Source organism: Camponotus vicinus, unplaced genomic scaffold (assembly GCF_025532165.1).
Source record: "Camponotus vicinus isolate PSW18456_S1 unplaced genomic scaffold, iyCamVici1.0 SCAF_2, whole genome shotgun sequence".
In the NCBI taxonomy this organism is placed as follows: Eukaryota; Metazoa; Arthropoda; class Insecta; order Hymenoptera; family Formicidae; genus Camponotus; species Camponotus vicinus.
Window position 1 is genome coordinate 1,254,494 of NW_028141956.1, and position 19,228 is coordinate 1,273,721.

The window sequence follows — 19,228 nt, forward strand, 5'->3', positions numbered from 1 at the left end:
AATAAAAATTAAACAAGCTAGAAATTCTATTCGAATGCCAATATTTTGATTCGATATTCTCTTAAATGAATCATTGATATCACTGATAAACATTGATATCAATTATAAGTATGAAATCTTAAAAAATCCGTTAATGGCTGACTTTTCATTAGAATCCATAAACAGTGAAACAAAGATGGAAAAACAAAATATTTTCATTAATTTTCGAAATCTTATTACTACTTTAATTAATAACATTTTTATTGATTCACAAATCAATGCTTCTACCGACAACTGAAAGCTTAAAATAAACATAGCAACGGCTTGAAATATTTTTCATATAAACGCGAACTTTATTACAAGAGTCTGTTTCTCACACACAGTGAACTATATTTTTTTCGTCCTTGTGAGCCTCGCTAATTATACAAATCGGGCAATCTCACCGCTTTGAGAAAACTCTCCCGGAAGAAAAAGAAGGGAAAAAAGAGGGAGAGAGAGAAACACAGACTCGGCCCTTTTGTGCCAGAGTGCTGTACGCTTAATTCGACGGTGAGCATTTTTCAGAGAGCAGACGGTGCGCTATAACGATGCGGCGGTTCCACTTAATTCGTAAGCTCAGCCGCTCGTTTGCATGAGTACTTAGGGACTCGAGCGAGAGGTCGGTGAGGCGGTTGAACGGAATAAGGGGGACGGGAAACGGGGGAGGAGGGGGAAAGGGAAAGGCGGAAGATGGTAAGATCTTGGTAGCGCGCCCCTGGCGTTGACTTTAAGTGCTCGGACTATATTCGGACTTCCCCTGGTACAGAACAACGCATCGCATCCCACCCTCGAGCTCGGCGACAACCGGGGAGAAGCCGGGGAAGGCACTAAAGTGCGGATTTTAATCCGCGGATACCGGACGATATCTTCCGGGATTAAGACCGGGCCGCAAGAGCGCGCCCGGAGTCTCACATCTAACAAGTTTACCATCGTAAACCGTTCGAACTCCGCTCAAAGCAAATACCTACTCCGTCGAGGGACTCGGCGAATCTTCCCGGTAGGATCCCGCTCTTCGGCGCCCTCCTCGTCACGATTCAGGAGACTCCTTGTGTTTGATTAAAACCGATCGCGATACTCTTGCCGTGTAGTGCGACAATCTCCGGAGACCGACTGTGGTATACGTTTCGAAAGAAAAATACGCCGCGTCTGTGTGTTTTTTTTTTGCAAGTCCACATTCGATGATTACACAGTTTGATAAAAAATAGATAATAAATATATTTCTTTTTCGATCACGAAGACTAGTCATTTTTCATAGTTTTTGACGTAGACTATGATTTTAAATCGCTTCACGTCACAGTTTTGAGAAACTTGCAAGAATGAATTATTTATAGTATTTTATAACTACGTGTGTGTTGGAGAAGTTTTACTGTCAATCAAAATTAAATATATTGTTAGAACACTTAGCTTTTGAAGAGAATTTATTATATCCACTATGATTAATAAGATATTTATGGATAAATGTGGAGAAAAAGCTACTAAATAATTTTTAATTATTTTTATTTAAATTGAAGGATTTTTCAAATCACTGAAAATGAAATGTGATATCAAAATTGTCAATTTTTAAATGATAGAATTAATATAACAGATATAACGCAAATTTTAGAATATAACGCAAATTTAAAAGATGTTTAAGTTTTTGCAAATTTTTATATGTACATGCAAAAATTTCTATATACATTCTGAATATATAAATTTTGATATCACAGATTCATATATTTATATTTATATATAATATATTTAATAATAAAAAAAGAATTTTTAAATTTAAATAAATATAATTAAAATATTATTTGTGCTTATATCCTTGATGATTGAATTTTTTCGTAATAATCTAATTTTTAATCATAAATATTCATTTATAATAATTATAATTAACAAAAATTTCTTTTGAAAGTTAAGTCTAAATAACATATTTAATTTTAATTACGATAAAATTGTTCCATAGCGCGTAATATAATATAACAAAAAAATACATTAAAATAATCCTTTCTTGCAATTTTAATTGTAAATTTTTCAAAATTGACGTGAGTGAAATAATTTAGAAATTGGGATCATAAAATTATAGGAAGTGATTAGTCTTATGTTTCTTTATTAAATTGTATATAATATTACGGTTAAAACTTCATTACAGATTCCGTTATCGTTGTGAGCGATATGAGAATTTACGAAAATGCTAGAAACGAAATATTTCGCGAAAGAGCTGACAAATCGAGAAATGTTGTTCGTATTAACAGATCGGTAAAGCGGTATTATGGAAATGTAAAGATAGCACGATATATATGTATAGGGAGATTTTTGCGTCTTCAGCTCGAGAAACCGATAGAGCTACGGTTATTACGCTTGCGATATCAATATTTTCATCGTTCTCGTGATACATTCGGCATTTTATCGACTGTTTCGCATTATATCGGAAGGATGCTATACATCCCCCTAGTGGATTTCTCTTCGTGGACACAGCAAACATTTCGCGTCGCGGTAGATTTCGCACGATTAAATCTCTCGCGAAAGCCCGATCGTCGACGCCAATCGGCCAATTACTCGCGGTCGTAAAACGACGACAGTAAATCTCATTTGAGATCATGAGTCGAAGGGTTGAGGGGAGAGGGAGAATTTTTACGATGACATTTACGCAGACGTTTACGCGCGATATTTATATACGATCGGAATTTTTCTCATGAAACACCGTCTCTGATCGATCAAGCTTCCCACGCTTCTCAGATGGAGAAAGAAAGAGAGATATCAAACTTAAAGATCACGTTTCATTCATCTTGTACTCATCTCCAATTCGATATATACGAGACGCATTATCGCGCGAATTTTCATTTATCGGGCGCCGTATCTTATTCTCGCGATTGAAACTCTTGCGATTTACGATCTTTGCGAGTTTACGTGCTCGATTACCTCTGGTACTGAATTACATTTTCCTCTCTCTTCTCTTCACCCTCTCCTCCCTCTCCTCCCCCAGTTCCCGAGATGCCGCGTATCATCGTAAGCTATCATATTCGAATCGTAGCGCCGATCGTTTCGCCGGCCAATATCGATTTCCGGACCGCGATAAAAACTCTCCGCTTCGCTCGATGTCCGGCAAATATTTTCTATACAGACTATTGCAAAAAATTCCTTCGATGCTTTCTCTTGTCGACCCCGCGCCACTCTTATCATCTCTCTCTCTCTCTCTTTCTCCCTCCCCGTCAGCGTTTAGTTTCAATACCATGGTGAATTTTTACAGTCAAATACTAGCATCTCTGCATCTCGCACGGTTACGTGCTCCGCTGAAATTCCGACTTTCCGATATAAGCGGATGCAGCTACTTTTACTCCACGCATCGTATCGGAAATCATGTATATCCGAGTCGTTCTCTTTACCAACTAACAGTTCGAATAAGCCATAACCGTTAGAAACGTAAATAATTATCATCATGCAATTAAATAGAAGAGCAAATATTTAATCACCGATATAAATTAAATCTCAATTATCTATGGCCAGTGAATCTATTTGATTAAATATTTAATTATGCAATTACACGAGCGCGCATTTCCATTACACCCACTACCAGAACATCCGGTGACGTTCGATACGGCGATATATCGCGCCGAACCGGGGAGATTTGGCGAAGAATAAATACGTATTCGTTTTATCCGAATACTCCGATAAACGCGGCATAGCGAGTTTATACGTACGCTCCGGGGAAATAGAGAGAGTGCTTTGCAGTTATATACTCGAAAAAATGTGGATGAAGCGAGAGAAATATCCGTTTGTTCCGCGCATACACAGACTGAAATAAACTAGCTCGCTATGATGTCTATTGCTATGAAAGAGAGAGAGCGGAAAAATCACGATTGCCATCATTATATACAATTTGCAGTTTTATATATTTTCTGGTATTTCTTTTCTCTCTTTTTATATTTTTGAGCGACACGTTGTTTAATCACTTGTCAAGTAGATAGCAGATTTGCCCAACTTGTCAATCGCGACATGAATCTTATTTTCAGCTTAAGAATAAAATGCAATGAAATGTACTTTATTCCTATTTTGGAGTTCTACATATTTATGTGATTTTTTTTTATTTAAACATGATTAAAACTTCCCAACGTTGCAGTCTGACAGACAAACATGTAAAAGATTCAATGGGACTAGCTCTTATGCATTATTCACCCAATTTTCAACTTTTAATGGATGAAGTGTAGGCGCAGCCATCAGATTAATTGAAAAAGAGCACAAAAGTATTTTTGCAAGTTATAAAAAAATAAATTGTATGATGCCATACACCAGTATCCACTAGTAGTTATTTTTTATTTTCGCTAGAATGAATTTACCTTTTTAGAACCTTAAAAAAAAAGAAAATGTACTAGTCGATCGATATACATATATCTATGAAAATCGAACACACTTTAGTAAAGGTTGGACATGCTTGTAATATGGCATCCTATTACATTAGACACTTGATTGATTAATTTCTCTATGCATCAATGTTAATTTGTTTGAATAGTCTCTTTTATTTCTTCATATATAATATATTTCTTAAGAAAAAAAAGAAAGTGAAAAAGTGTAAAAAATGCAAACAAAATGAACAAACTTAATTATAATCAATTTAGTGTTTTTTACATTTACACATGAAACTATTGCGATTTGCAAACTATTCTTTACTGGTATAACATTTTAAGTTATTTCACATAATTTAAATTTCAAGGTAAATTTTTTATGTTAAAAAATTAGTTTAGTTGATTACATCTTATAAAAAAAACTTCGAATAAGCAATTATTTACAATTATTATCGATATAAAACTGTCGTTTTTGAAGATATTGCGTAATTATGTTTAGATTATGTCGACGATAAATGTGTGCAACGCGATTTAAGAAACGTGCAAGCTTAAAATAATATAAATAATAAAACAAAAAAATAAATGAAAGAAAAACATCGTAAATAATATTTTGAAATATTTGAAAATAATTTTACCATCGACGACACCCGGCTCGATATTAATTCTTGTTAGAAACATGGAAAATTGTATATCTTCGACGGCGTGGAATTTGCATTTAATTGTAATGCGTCGCTTTAAAAACACTGGGCCTCCGAAATCGAATCCAACATCTTGATTTTCGTCACGTGCTTGTCGCCGGGATTAACGTGGATGCTCCGTCGATGAGTATCGTATCTCAAAGTGTTGTTTTTCTCGTTTTCCCGCGAGTCTCATCGATGGCAAAATTATTTCTTCCCATCGTTTGTGCGAGAATAATCACGAGGGGAGGAACTTTCTTTTATTTTTTACAACTGTGCGAGGGTCCTCGAAGTAATTCGTTTTCCTCGCACGCCGATAATCGTTTCTTCATTTTCGAGGAGCGATTCGAGGTGCGACCAGAATACGGAGTCGCCAGGCGCTTACCGAGGTTGCACCCTCCTTGAATGAATTCGAGGACCGTTATCGATGATGATCAACCCGCGATATCGAAATTTATACGAGATGGGACGAGAGAGGGGTGGGCGGAAATTTTCCCCGCGTGTGCGGCGAGGAGGACGGAAGAGCCCTTCACGCGCGTATACATCCTCGTGGAGGGACCCTCGATTCTTTCCGGGCACGAAGTCAAGTAATTGGCAATAAATTCTCTCGGCGCGCGAAGCGAGTCGTAAAATTTTCTCGCCGGCATTGTCATAAATTATAGATAACACGGATATATCCCGTGTGAGAGGGTTAGGCTTACTTGTAAGTCGCGTGTAAGGGAGTACTTGAGGGAGAAGAATGTATAATCGCGGCTCGATTCTTTTGCGCGCGGTTCTTCTCGTTTATTTTGGAAAAAGAAAGGAACGCGAGAAAGAATATCGCGGCAGAAATTGACTTTTAAAACTGCTTACTCGACTAATTTACGTATAAATTAAAACGTACGACGCTGTGACTGTTTTAATGTCCTCCTGACGTTAAAGGGACTGCGTGTAGATGCGACTAATTCAAAATCTTATTTACGTACACGCGGCATTTTACCATCGATCGATCCGTTTAGATGGCAAGCGTGGCGGCAAACTCGAGAATGATGAGCGCGATATTAAATTCTCATTTTTATTACATCAACGTCGACATTGCGCGCCGCTTAATTACGCGGCGCACGGCGCCGTTTTTACAAAACGAGGGGAATTGCACGCGCGAGAGAGAGAGAGAGAGAGAGAGACTCCTATTTTCGGATTTCGCGTCGCGGCTGGCTGCGGCGGTTGCATTCGCTTTATGAAGATTAGACCGTCCGGGGCGTATCCGAGACGCAGGTTTTGCGCCAATTCTCCGGCACAATTTTCCGGCGCGGATCCGCGGCTCGGATAAACGCGTGTAAAAGATAACGAGCGGCGGAAATAACGGCCGCCGCGGGCGGAGATGCATCGGAACCGTAACTTTCGTAAAATTCGATAATGCAGCTCGAACGTGCGCGCGTCATTATGTGAGAGAGAGAGAGAATATGTATATTTATACGTATATAAAATTTCCTCTCTTATATAAATGTATGCCGGCTCTGATGATATCCCTTCTTCCGCCGCGCGAATCTGTTTTCGGCGTTTTGATAACTACGCGAATTACGCACGTTCGTTCGCGCAAAAAAGGTCCTCGCGGAACGGAATATCACGTGTCAGCCTGTCACTTACAACCGGGTACGTCGTCCCGATCGTTTTAACAAGCGCGAGCTTTTAATTTTAAATAAAAACACGCGACCTCTCTCTCTCTCTCTCTCCTTTTCTTTTCACTCGCGCGCTTTGTTCTCTCTGCCTGGCAAGAGACTTCGCTTGACATTTAATGCGCGTATTATATGTCTGCGTCGCATTCTGTGTCGCAGCCGCGGGATCGAATCGCGGATTCTGCCAGCGATTAAAAATGAAAAAGACAGAAAACAATGTCTCTCCTTCCCTTGCTTCTTTCGTAAGCGTTATTTACAATTAAATTAAAACGACGGATTCATCGACGAAAGAATCTTTGGCGCAACGTCGAACGTATTGTTAAGGATAAGCCGATCTTCTCGATATTCAATTTATACGCCGCAGTGCGTTTGATCGATGCACAACGCGAATGCAATTCCCATTGAATCTGCATACGGCAATATTCCCGGCTTCGTATATTTCGATATATCCGTCGAAACGGGACTCGCCGATGAACAAGGGCACATCGCGAATCGCCGTTATCCATTGCCCGGCATTTGGCAACGATGACTAATATGATTGTTCGAGAACCGAGCGATTCTAACAACGGGATTTATCTCCTCTTGCAGTAACGAAGCCTCCTATATCTTTTTTTCTCTCTTTCTCTCTCTCTCTGTCTCTTTTTTGTTTCGCTTTTAACGATCGTACAGAAAGGATGGACGATATCGTGATGTACAACGTTGTTCATCGATGGACAAACGATTCGATAGAAATTTGTCGTTGACAGATTACATCGATTCAACATATTTGTGCATTTCGTAGGAAGAATCGGATTTTGTTTCGCATGGTCGAAGCAACCAAACCATAATACATGTAAAAAACGCAGCGTTCAATCGTTACTCGTGATAATTATTCGTAAACGTGACGAATATCCACGATAAATGCACTCCTATAAAATTCTTAACGCGCTGTCAATTTACATGAATAGAGGGAGCGTTCTCTCGGCGAGTAATAAATTCTTAATCGTAATTAATTTGCAAATCCTCAAATTATAATGCGCTGCATCTCCGAATCTGCGTTTATACAAGTTCTTGATTGAAACAATTAAATAACGATGAGAGGAGAAAGAGAGACGCACAACGACAGAGCGGCAATGAATATTCAAACGGATGCGGATGCGCGAATCGAGTCTGCCGAAAATTTTGCCGCGACGCGACTTAAGATCCCTCAACGACGTTTCTCACGTCTCCCCCCCCCCCCGCCCCGGTATTTCCAGTTATGCGAATGACGATAGCGCGATGCTTAATCACGCCGAAAGCTCGAAGGATGCCTCTCCTCCGTCAGACGAAGCGACGCTACCGAGGATGGGCGACGCGCGAGCAGGGTTGAAAACGAAGGGAGGTTGGAAATAATCTTTTAAGGCGGGCCGCCGAAGAAGTTGCACCGCAGTTATAAACAGAAATTTAGATCCAGTTGCTAAAGTAAACAGCGGGGAGCGCTACTCGGGGAGTGCTCCTTTTTCACCCCCTTCGCGCCCTCGTCCGCCCGATCCACCGCAGACCCGGGACTCCCCCGCTCTCTACTCGGGGGAGTAGAGAGCGACCGAGAGTCTCGCTGAACTTTTCACTTAGCCACGACGGCCGATAAAAAGTTGGCTGATCTAATAACCGGCGACACCAACGACTCCGACCGCGCGATCGAAGTTTCCGCAAAACGATTTCGCGGTGAGGTTGTCGCGAGCGACGACCTTTCGAAAATGCGCCGCGTGTGACTCGGAAAGGAGATTTGACGGGAGGAAGAGAACTCTTCTCGAGATGGATCGAACGGGGAAGAAATTCTCTTCCCGAAGATGAAATATATCCGCGCGCTGATTTATTCCTAATCCTCGTACGTTATCTCTTTCAGCGCGTATATCAAATATCAATCGTATAAAAAATCCTCTCCTCTAATATCTTTAATCACTTTTATTGTATAATTTAGTCTTTTTTTAGAGAAGATGTTGAAATATCGATCGAGAGCTCGTAGTAACGAAAAGTTTGGGACACCCTATGTAACCGAGTGCAGATGTGTCGGGCGCAGTTAGCAGGGATGCAGATAAACGTTTCTCAGCGCATACATATTATATTACTGTATTTTGTGCCAGCTTACCGCCCGTGACGCGACACGTGAGATACGGTGCATCTCCTTCCTCGTAAGGGCCAGCTGTGCCGTTCAAGATGCGACCCCACCGATCCAAGATGGTTGGCTGCTCTGGTGGAACTGCAATAGGAAGGAAAATTTGTATAAGTGCCATACGAAAAATAGAGGAAAATAAATATATATAAAAATGACGCGCATCTATTCAAAGACAAGAAGAAACTAGAAATGTTGAATTAAAATAAATAAGCGTTTTTAAAGATACACGACATCTAAAATTTTCATCTTCTTTTCAAAATGTTTTGGTGATTCAATTGATTTTTTCAACAACACACTTGTTAAATAAGACAATAAAACTGGATAAATAAAACAACCGCGCGCGGTACTTTATTAATAATAAATTTGCTCAACAACCGCTTGGAGTTTTATTTTATTTTCGCGTTTTATTTTATTCACTTCACGCTCGGCTTTTATTAGCTCAGTTTTATTGTCTTATTTAACAATATTCAAAGCTTTATCGATTTTGTTACTTCACTCGTTTAGCGAAATTTTTAGGGGATCGTTTTCACGCGATTTCCTCGTGACATTCGATTCGCGAAAAATTCAGGATGTGCTTAACATCAAATCGTGGATATTCACGTCTCTTGAATTATGCACGCAGCCATCACTGAAAAACCTCCTGTTTTCCACTCTTTGGTACAAATTCGGCGTAGGATATGCATGTATCGGGTCCGGTATGTAGCTATGATCGTTTGCGGATTAAGCGCGGCGATATTTTTTCGCGGAATATTCGCTCTCGCGAAATCGAAGCGGAGTCGGATAAACCGTCCAGGATATTTCTCTTGCTTTTTTCCATTATTTTGGAAGTTACGCGCATACGTCGAACGTATCCGGCATTTTATCAACGCGGTTATGATACTCGCCGCCTCCCTCTCTTTGCTCTTCTCTCCTTCACTCCACTTTCTCGTTGCGTTTAGTTTCTTTCGTAAATTATGCAGCCTCAGGCGCCACATTTTTAGCTTTTGTTTGCTAATTTTAACTAATTTTCTGTAAGTATATATATATATATATATATATATATATATATATATATATATATATATATACATTAATGTTTTATGAACTTCTCCTAATTTAAAAGCCGTCTTGACGTTACTTTTAATACATAATTTACTGCTTTAATGCAAAAATATTGCTTCTCGATATATCGGATAAAAAACGACTAATTTATTTTTCGCAAATCGACAATATATATGTATGAGGAATTCCCGTGCGCGATTCAAGAAAAAGATAAGTACCTACTGGCTCACAAAATATGACTCATTCGCAAATTTTCCGGTTCTTGCGACGTTCACTATTTTTCACGGGTCCCAAGGCCAATTCGAAAAGAAAAAAGGTTGTTTAAATTCACTATTCGCGCAATCTCAGCACTTCGGCAAGGCACCAGCCTCCTATTAAATATATACATATTTGTGCAATTAGATTCGCGTGTGGTGCACCGATATAATTGCCTGCTGATATTGCCTTGTCTGCTCAGTCGTAAAAAAAATTCTATGCTCGCCAATTTTGCTTATCGGAGCTTAGCAAGGTAATCGCCGTGTGAAAGCATGCACGTTGAATTTTCCGCATGCAAAAATTCCTCGACGAGTATCGCCCACGAGGGAAAACGCCACAATTAAAGAAAAGCGCAATTGGAAGACGATTAAGCGAGTCAGTTTACGTGAATGGATCCGACGCGACCTCTCATGATCAAAAATCGAGAACGATAACGTTATCGGGTACGGTACAGCTCGGCTATTTGACGAAAGCACTTAATCAAACCGCGTTTCGCGTTCCAACGAATTCAATTTTCGGGCATCCACCGTAACATCATCCGCCAACACCTCGGCTGGCTGGCTCGAGCCAGCCTCTTCCTCCCCTTTTCCTTCTTTTTCCATCCGGTCATCCTTCCTCTTTCCTCTCTCGCCTTACCATCTCTTTCCCTCGTGATACCGCGATGAAATTTCACCCCCCTCCCCCTCCCTCTATTTCCACCTGCCGGAACGTACCTGTAAAGTATTCACGAGGATTTATGGCCGCTTTTCAATCCATAATCGGGGTGTACCGTGGAAAATAAAGCGTCATCCATCGTGGCCACGCACGTCAACGTGCCAATCAATCGACGTGATCGCCGCTTCTCTCTCTCTCTTTCTCTCTCTCTTTCTCTCTATCTCTTTCTCTCTTTATTTTGGCGCTGCCTTCTCGTTCTTTTATTTTTGACGCCGTGGCATTTCGTTCCGATTTCCGGATCCTCTACACTTCTTTTTCCTTTTTTCTTCCTATTTCAGACAGTCTCTTGGAACGGCAAGGAAGCGTTGAGGAGATATCACTGTAGGATTTTCGCATGGAAAACGTCTCGCGAAAGCTCCCTGTGTTAAGCTCGTTTGATGCTGCGCGCGCACGGACTAAGCTCCGGGCGTAGATTAATTAAATCCGCATCAAAGTCGATGCGCAAGAGCGTGCGAATTGCTTTTCTCGATGTTGCTATTCATTTCCAATTCATTTTCTTCAAGTACGTCCTTTCCTTTGGTATCGCGCTCGCTCGTAATTTGTAAAATCGCAATTGCACGTACCGCGCAGTGTACCTATATATATTCTTACAAACTTCGCAATTACATTTCGTAATATCTGTACAAAAGGCGACCAATAAATTATTCTATTCGTGCAATATATCAGAAATTGTTATAGCGTCAAATATTGCTATAGCGCGACACAAATCGTGTGATTAATAATAATTTTAAATCTTCCAAGTTTCCTTAGTTTTGTCAAATTTTTTAAATAAAGAATTGAATTACTTAAAATGATAATATTGTTAATATTAGAATTTAATTTATTACTTTTTAGGTTAAATGGATTACGGATAAGAAAGAAAATTCGACGTTGATCCGACTTCCAAGTCACACATAATGCAATTGTAATGACATGTAATAATAATTAAACGTCACATCTGGCTGACAAACAGGTGATATTCGCGTTAACGTTTAACGGTGTCGTCGATAATTTTGCGCAATTTATCTCATAAAAGCTGGGTATACGACGGCAAATTAAATGAAGCTCATAGCGTATCGTGCATCATCCGGAGCAATCTACGACGGGCGATGACACCCCTCCTTCGGGGAGCTTAATTTCTACGAGGCTCTGAGGACGATATTTTGCCGTACTTTTGCGCGATCAAAAATGATACGCGCGCTTTATATTTCCGCTCTTTCATATCTCTCTCTCTCTCCGCAATCGATTCCAATTACTCGACAATCTCTTTATATTTTGATGAGGAACATTATTTATCAACTCTGCAATTGAATTCAATAGATATCCGATTAATAAATCAGGAATGCACAGGAATATCTGCTTTGCTTTATTGTATAAAAAAATAAAATAAAATAAAATAAAAAAAATAAAATGATGAATTTCTGACATTTTTGAAGTCTCTATTATTTTAAATTCCAACAGATTTTTTTGCTATTATAAATTTTGCAGTGTAAAAAGATCGGAAAGAAGAAAAGATTCGGCGTAATTATTCGTCAATTCACAAAATCGGTTTTCGTTATGGTGGAGACACACATACGCGAAATTTATTCGTAGTCGTGGATTTCGTTATCGAGTTTAATCAGTCGAGTAAAATCAGGATCGACGAGTAAAATTCGAAATTAAGCAATTAACGATCGCGACATATTGCGAAGAAATAAAGTTTATCGGAGTACGTTCGCGTCACGATGAATTGATTTGACGACAGGCGAAAGCCCGATGGAGTTCCGAAAGGAAACTGAATTTCATCTCGTTCCAGTTTATCGCGAGCAAAGCACGCGCGTCTCATTTGATCACATTATATAACCAGATATTAAATTTATTAATAGCACAGCTTGAAACAGCGTCTTCGAGATGCGAAACTTGTCACGTCTTTTACATGTCATGTAGATTTTTGCGTATAATATACTTGACTTATCGCGAAGATTCTTGAAGATTCGAGAAAATAAAGTATTAAAAGTATACTTTCATGTGTGTGTGTGTGTATGTTCTGTCAGATTATAAATTAAAACAGTTACCTTTATAAACATACACAAGCCCCCTTTTTGTCTCTATCTACTAAATATCAGTTAAACTTAAATAATGGAACACCTCGATGCAGTTTTATGCCTTTAATACAAGTTTGCAAAAGCAAAACGATATATTTTGCGCGATGCATAGATTACCTACTTCAGCGAATAACACCAAAATCGATACCGTGCGCGATACTAATCAGAAGTTACACACACGCGCGAGTGTATCTCAGAGAAGTATCGCTCGCAGGCAAAATGTAATCCTAGAGTACGCGCGGTGGAAAGCCGGTAGTTATAGATACAACGCCGCTTCGGAGATCGAAGTAGCCGTCCGTTTCTGCAAACAGGGCGTCTAGTTTTGCGTGCAATGTCCTACACATGTAACACAGTCCGCTTCTGCAAATATCGAATCTAATTTGCTTGCGTCGGCTACATGCATGCACTTGCCTTTAACGTAAACGTCTCGTACACAAGTGTCTTAAAAATTACGTAAATATATTTATTTAACACGCATATATTATATATCGACAAACAAATTAATTGTATCAAATTTTTGCGCAAACTACATCTCGATTCTAAATTTTGGTTTCGAATTTTACACCAAAAACCGCAATAGGGCCTGTGAAGTACGCGAGATGAGCGAAAGAGATCGAACTGAATGGAGCATGCACTGCAATTATCAGTGGTGTAATCAATGGGCCTGGTTCTGACCGCGACGATAATTTCAGGAGCGGTCGGAAAATGTGGACGGTTCTATGTATTTGCACGCGTGACGATGGAAAAGCCAAAGTGGCATGTATTATATATTCGCCGCAATTTTAATCGAGTTAATTTTAAGCTTCCCGCGCCGTCGAAATAGGTTTCGTGCCACCGGAAAGAAAGATTTCGGGAAAAGATCATCGAGACTGCATTTCCGCCACCGAGGGAAAATATTTTTCGAGAGATAAAGAGCAACGTTGTTTTCTTTTTTCGGCGAAAATCTTCGGTTTACCGGCGTGCATGGAATTTTTGAAAGTTGGCTCACAGCGGACTTTTGCGACATGAAAGTTGCATTCGCATCGGACTCGAGAGCGCTTTTTGAACGCGTCTTTTGCATCGAGCGGTAAATGCATAAACGCATTTACCCGACTTTACGAAAAATATAGAAATGCTTATAAATTACAAGATCAGTTAATAATCCGTTCCGATATTACAGAAGACGGCAATTCGACAAACAGCTACAATCAGCTGCATTCTCCTAAAATCGTAAAAATGGCGGTAACGAGCCGGCGGTTGGATACAAACGCGCGTCCCAAATGGCCACGTGCAATCAGGGGGTCGCGATTTTATTACATTCTTTTTTTCCACATGAATTCGCAGCGCATAGAAACCAGCAAGCATGCAGACGCGAATCGGCAAGAAGAATATTCGTGATTTCCATCGGAGGAGGGTTTGCAATGTAAATGGAATGCGAACTCTCGTTCAAGATCGATATAGCCGGATGTAATTAAAATTATTATTCTATCAGAGAGAAATACAATAAATTCAATAAAGCGTAAAATACAAGCGATATATAATATAAAATATATCAAACACGTTGCAAACATGCGGCATCACGTGTAATTAAAAAACAAAAAGAACAATATCTCATCGCCGATAATCGAGATGCATTATCCGATCGAGAAAACGGGGTTATATGTATATATACATATAGAGGAGGATCTCTCTCTGCCGCAGGAATGTATGAAATTGTTATATATACATATATATATATATATATACACGAGCGACCTACTGACCTCTTCGGCCACGGTTCGAGCAGATTGGTTGCGCGGTTATCGAGATTCCGGCCAGCTCTCCCCACGGGGCAGATCATACATCGAGATGGCATTCGCAAACGAAATTACGTGTCACGAAAATATTCGCTTATTATTCCGTCGCATTTCGAAAAACGTTATCGTCGCGCACATATTTCCGAGAGATTATTTATCTTCCGCGCGCGCGCGCGCGCGGGGAGATCTCTACGTCACTTCACTCTACCTTTGCTCCACTTCTTCTTCTTCTTCTTCACGGAATATATCACTTACAGTTGCACGCGGGGATACGATCGAGGGAAGAAACCCGAGGGGAGGAGGGAGGGGGGAGAGGTTGAAGAGAAGAGGCGAGGGACGAGAAGTTAACGGATCGTTTGTCATGTTCCAGCTCGTTTCCGTAATTTTTTTTTTTTTGCATGTCGGCGACCGACGAACGTTACGTTGAAATTTTCAACGGGACGAATGATTAATTGAGATCACTCGGGATTTTTGCCGGGCGCGGATTTAATCGCGCGTCCCGTTTCACTGTATTACGTTATGCGATGCATTAACCGCATAAAAATAAGTACATTCCGTCTCGTTTCACCTTGCTGCCTCGCCGAATCCCGCGCACGTTCGTTATTGTTGCAGATTACCTTGTCGCTTAATCGCGTAACAATAGTACCGAGGACGTGTTTCATTTCGAGCGACATATTCCCCCTTTCTATCACATTTTCGCCCATTTAAACGCGATATAGACGCGGAAATCAAAATAGAGAAAATTGTGATAAGAAATACAAAACAAAATGGAGAAAATTGATAAGAAATACAAAACAATTGTGTCGTCGATCTCGCGATACGGATGATAGCGTAAATTATGCTCTCTCTTTGCGTGATATAAAACACGGATCGAAGAGAAGACAGATTTAAAAATATATTTCGCAAAATTAAGCGATACAAATTTCAAGCAAATCTCGATATTCCGATAATGGAATTTGCTTCACTTTTTCTCGCACGATATCTTTTCGCTTCGAATCGAGCTTGCCATCTCGCGCATCGTATTTTCGTATTGCGTATTGTTCCGCCATTATTCTTCCATCACTTTCGTTTTAAGCTCGCTCGAATAGTGGCCGGAAAGACGCGGCGTTTCGTATCGGGGGTAAATTGTTATCGACAGGAATATCATCGTTCGCGGCGTGTTGTATTGGTTAAGGCGACGTCGCTTGAGTGCAAGCGGCTAAATCGATTCTCCAGCAATTACCACCTACGTAATGCTACGAGAGCCTAAACCGATGCGCCAATATAGAGGCTGCGAACTGATTCCGTGCGATTCTCTCCTTTACATAGGGAAGGGTGAGTGAGCGAACGAGTTTTCCTTTTAAATGCACGAAATGACGCGACACGCGATTTCGCCTCGACGTTAAATCGAAACCGACGGGAAAAAGCGAGAGATCGCGAAAACTTACTTGGCGCTCGCAAGAATCGGCAGACTGGGTCAACAAGTTGGAATCTCGTCCGGAAAGTTTCGCCAATGTTATTAAATGGACACTCGAAAGGGAGAGAGGGATCTTTTTTCTGTTTATTCATCGCACGTAACGAGCCAAGTTGCGCAACTTTATAATATTCAACAATTCGCGTGGATTTAATGTACATCGCGAAATAGAAAGTTACACGGTAATTCTCCAATCCTCGATTTCCTTCCGCCAATCGTTATTTTTATTTTCCGAGGAGAGATTTTCGAATAGCCCGCTAAGGGATTATTACGTCCGACGGGAACGTTTGAGTTAAGATCCATCATTCGTAACTACGCTATTAAATCCTCTCCGCCCTCCCTTTCGGTGCTCGCCGACGTGAAGGATTACACGTATACCGCGGCGCGGGTGCTCCCGTCGTCGGATTTCAATAAAAACGTCAAATTTTATTTTCAAATTCGCCGACACCATCGTCGCGCCCATCGTTCATGTTCCTTGTCACCGGCGAACTCGTCCTCCTTCGTCATTTTTTTTTCACCCAATTCCCTCCCGCTTCTACTACGACAGAGTTTTCCGGGGTTTGCTTCCACTAGACGCGTCTCATCCTTCCTAAGGTAAGACTAACGGGAATTTTAGAGGAGCCGCCTCAATATTACTTCCGAGACGATACGTTAAACGGATGCGTTTTCACGACAATAAACGACGTAACGGGAATAGTTTGCCGTTTAATTCCCATTGTCCGAATATCTCTCAAGTTTCGCGGGACGGGAACTCCCTCAACGATGCACGCGTGCAACATCGTCGTCGCGGAGACGCGTTGGGGACGACGGTGTTGTGTGTCGGCGATACAACGGAATAACTCGGCGGAAAACGGTTCGTCAGGAGGTCGTGAATTAATTCGCGCCAACCCGCCGCTTCCGCCGCTCTCCTCGCCACCCCCGCCCGCTTTCGTTCGCTCGCTCGCCAGAAAGTTAAATTCACGAGTAGTGCGAGAGGATACACGAGTTTCCACTATCGTTCTAAAATTCAAACGAGCCACCGGGTGAACTGGGCACGGATACTCGATCGTCGGGGGTCGCGCCGCGGTTTTAAAATACTTGTTCGACCGAGACCACCTGAGACGACTGCGAAACGAAATTCGCGAGCGATATCTCGTAAGAGCGAGGGGCGACGGAAGGGGAGGGAGAGAAAAAATAACCATATATGCGAAGTACGTTGCTGGAGGCAACCGCATTTTAGAAAGTAGATTACTCGGAACGAGAATACGTTTCGCTCTCTTGGACTGCCGGCGAAAAATTAACAATTCTTTTCAATCAAGAAACTGTTCCTGAGAAACGATGTTCTCTTAATAAGAACCAATATTACTATATAATTACTATTGCCCGTCGCTGTGACGGAAGCTGCTTTAAATAAATATTTAAAAAGCTACATTTTATAAAAAAAAAAAAAAAAAAAAACTCTTCAGAGACAAATATTGATGAAACTAAAAATTACTCGGAAAACTTTCATCATCTATCATTTTCGCGTTATTTCACACACGTTTTCACTTTTTTGTCTTTAAATTCGTCTATCGTCTGAAACAGTTCAATTATACGAAGACGGATTCTTTTGAGAAAATAGTTCATTTTCCGTTCGAGCGACAGAAAGGACAGGACATCGATTGAGAATCTTTTTGGAAATGTCTGCTTTCAGTCGGCTTCGTTCCCGTCACTTTGTTCATAGATATAGCGTATTTTATCGAAGGAAACGTAAGCACCATAAAGCCAGAAGCGAGGATGAAAAAACGAGTAAACGAACGTGGCAACCTGTTTCATCCTCCGTGTCTATCCTTTTCCCGATCCGTTATTTCCTCGCTCATTCCGTCCCTTTTTCTCTAGCGCGTTGGTCGATTTGAATAAGCCTGCTCAGCCTCAAGCTTCCGCGAGTTGAAAAGCCGCACGGTGTTTGTCGAATGCCACTTCATATGCCAGCACTCGCAAAGTACGTTCCTAAGCAGGCGAAGCATTTTCATATTCGGCCGTGTATGCGAGCATTGTATGTGAGCGACTTTTTATACCAAATATATATATATATATATATATATATATATATATATACATAAAGAGAGAAGAAAAGAGAAACGAACAAAAATGGAGCCGAAAATACAACGGCCAAGATCTCCTTTCCCGACGAAATCTGGGATTACCATCGCCCTCGCTTTTGGCCTCGGTCAACCAAAGAAACGCTTAAATTGCAATGAAAAAATTTTAACGAGTAAATTTTCGTCTAATTATTGTTTCTACGCAATTGCTCCGTATATAAAACTCTTTTATAGACATTGTAAATATTTTGGTCATTATAGAATGATGTGTCGTTTTAATATTATCTTAAAAAATGATAAATCATCTTTTCTTTAAAAAAACCATATATATGATTATTGATAATAAATATATTTAACGTAAAGTAAAATTATTGTAGAATATGTAATATATTAATAAATCATGCAATTACAATTTAAATCTCATAAAATTAAATTAATTATGTATTTATTAATCATCGCTTTGTATTGTTGTAAGATATTTTAAAATTTTATCCAAAGAGATTGCTCGTTACACAATACGCTAAAGAATATTTTCCGATGCATAAAACACAGCAATTATCTTAAGAAAAAGAGAAGATATATAACGTGAGAGATACTTTTATAATAATGATTATAAAGAAAAATTTGGCAGGTTGCAACAATAGCGTAATCGTTCAACGTGTAAATTATCGAGGGAAATCCGATGAGATACCGGAAGTAAAGAATCCCGGCAATCTAGCTACCGTAGACGCCGAGACTACTTTATAGAGGGGCGACAATAGCCGTCTGCGGAACGATACCGTGCTTGGCCTGTGCTTGGGTAATAATAAATATTGGATTCCAACGGATTTCAATATCACTCCGTTGCACGAATCATCCTTCATTTCGCATTATTGGAACAGTTACGAGAGAGTTTTCTTCTCCCTCCACTTCCTCTCCTTCCTTTCTGCCTCGTTGTACACACATCTCTTTCTTTCTCTACGACTCTCTCTCTTTCGCCATCGGCATCACCGAAATTCTGTAACCCGATGGTCCAAAAGCTCCCTTGTTAAATTTTTACAGCCAGCAGTTTTCGCGACGAG

The 19,228-nt window shown here is 40.3% G+C and overlaps 1 protein-coding gene across 3 annotated transcripts in view; it reads right to left on the bottom strand.

The window, feature by feature from the left end:
- The window catches only part of LOC145967459 (kin of IRRE-like protein 1), a 372,081-nt gene that overhangs the window by 57,938 nt on the left and 294,915 nt on the right, over window positions 1-19,228 (bottom strand). For all 3 annotated transcript variants that reach the window (XM_083092372.1, XM_083092371.1, XM_083092373.1), the window contains one exon: window positions 8,780-8,890. In XM_083092372.1, coding sequence (XP_082948498.1) covers window positions 8,780-8,890 — 111 coding nt within the window. The remainder of the gene's footprint in view (window positions 1-8,779; window positions 8,891-19,228) is intronic.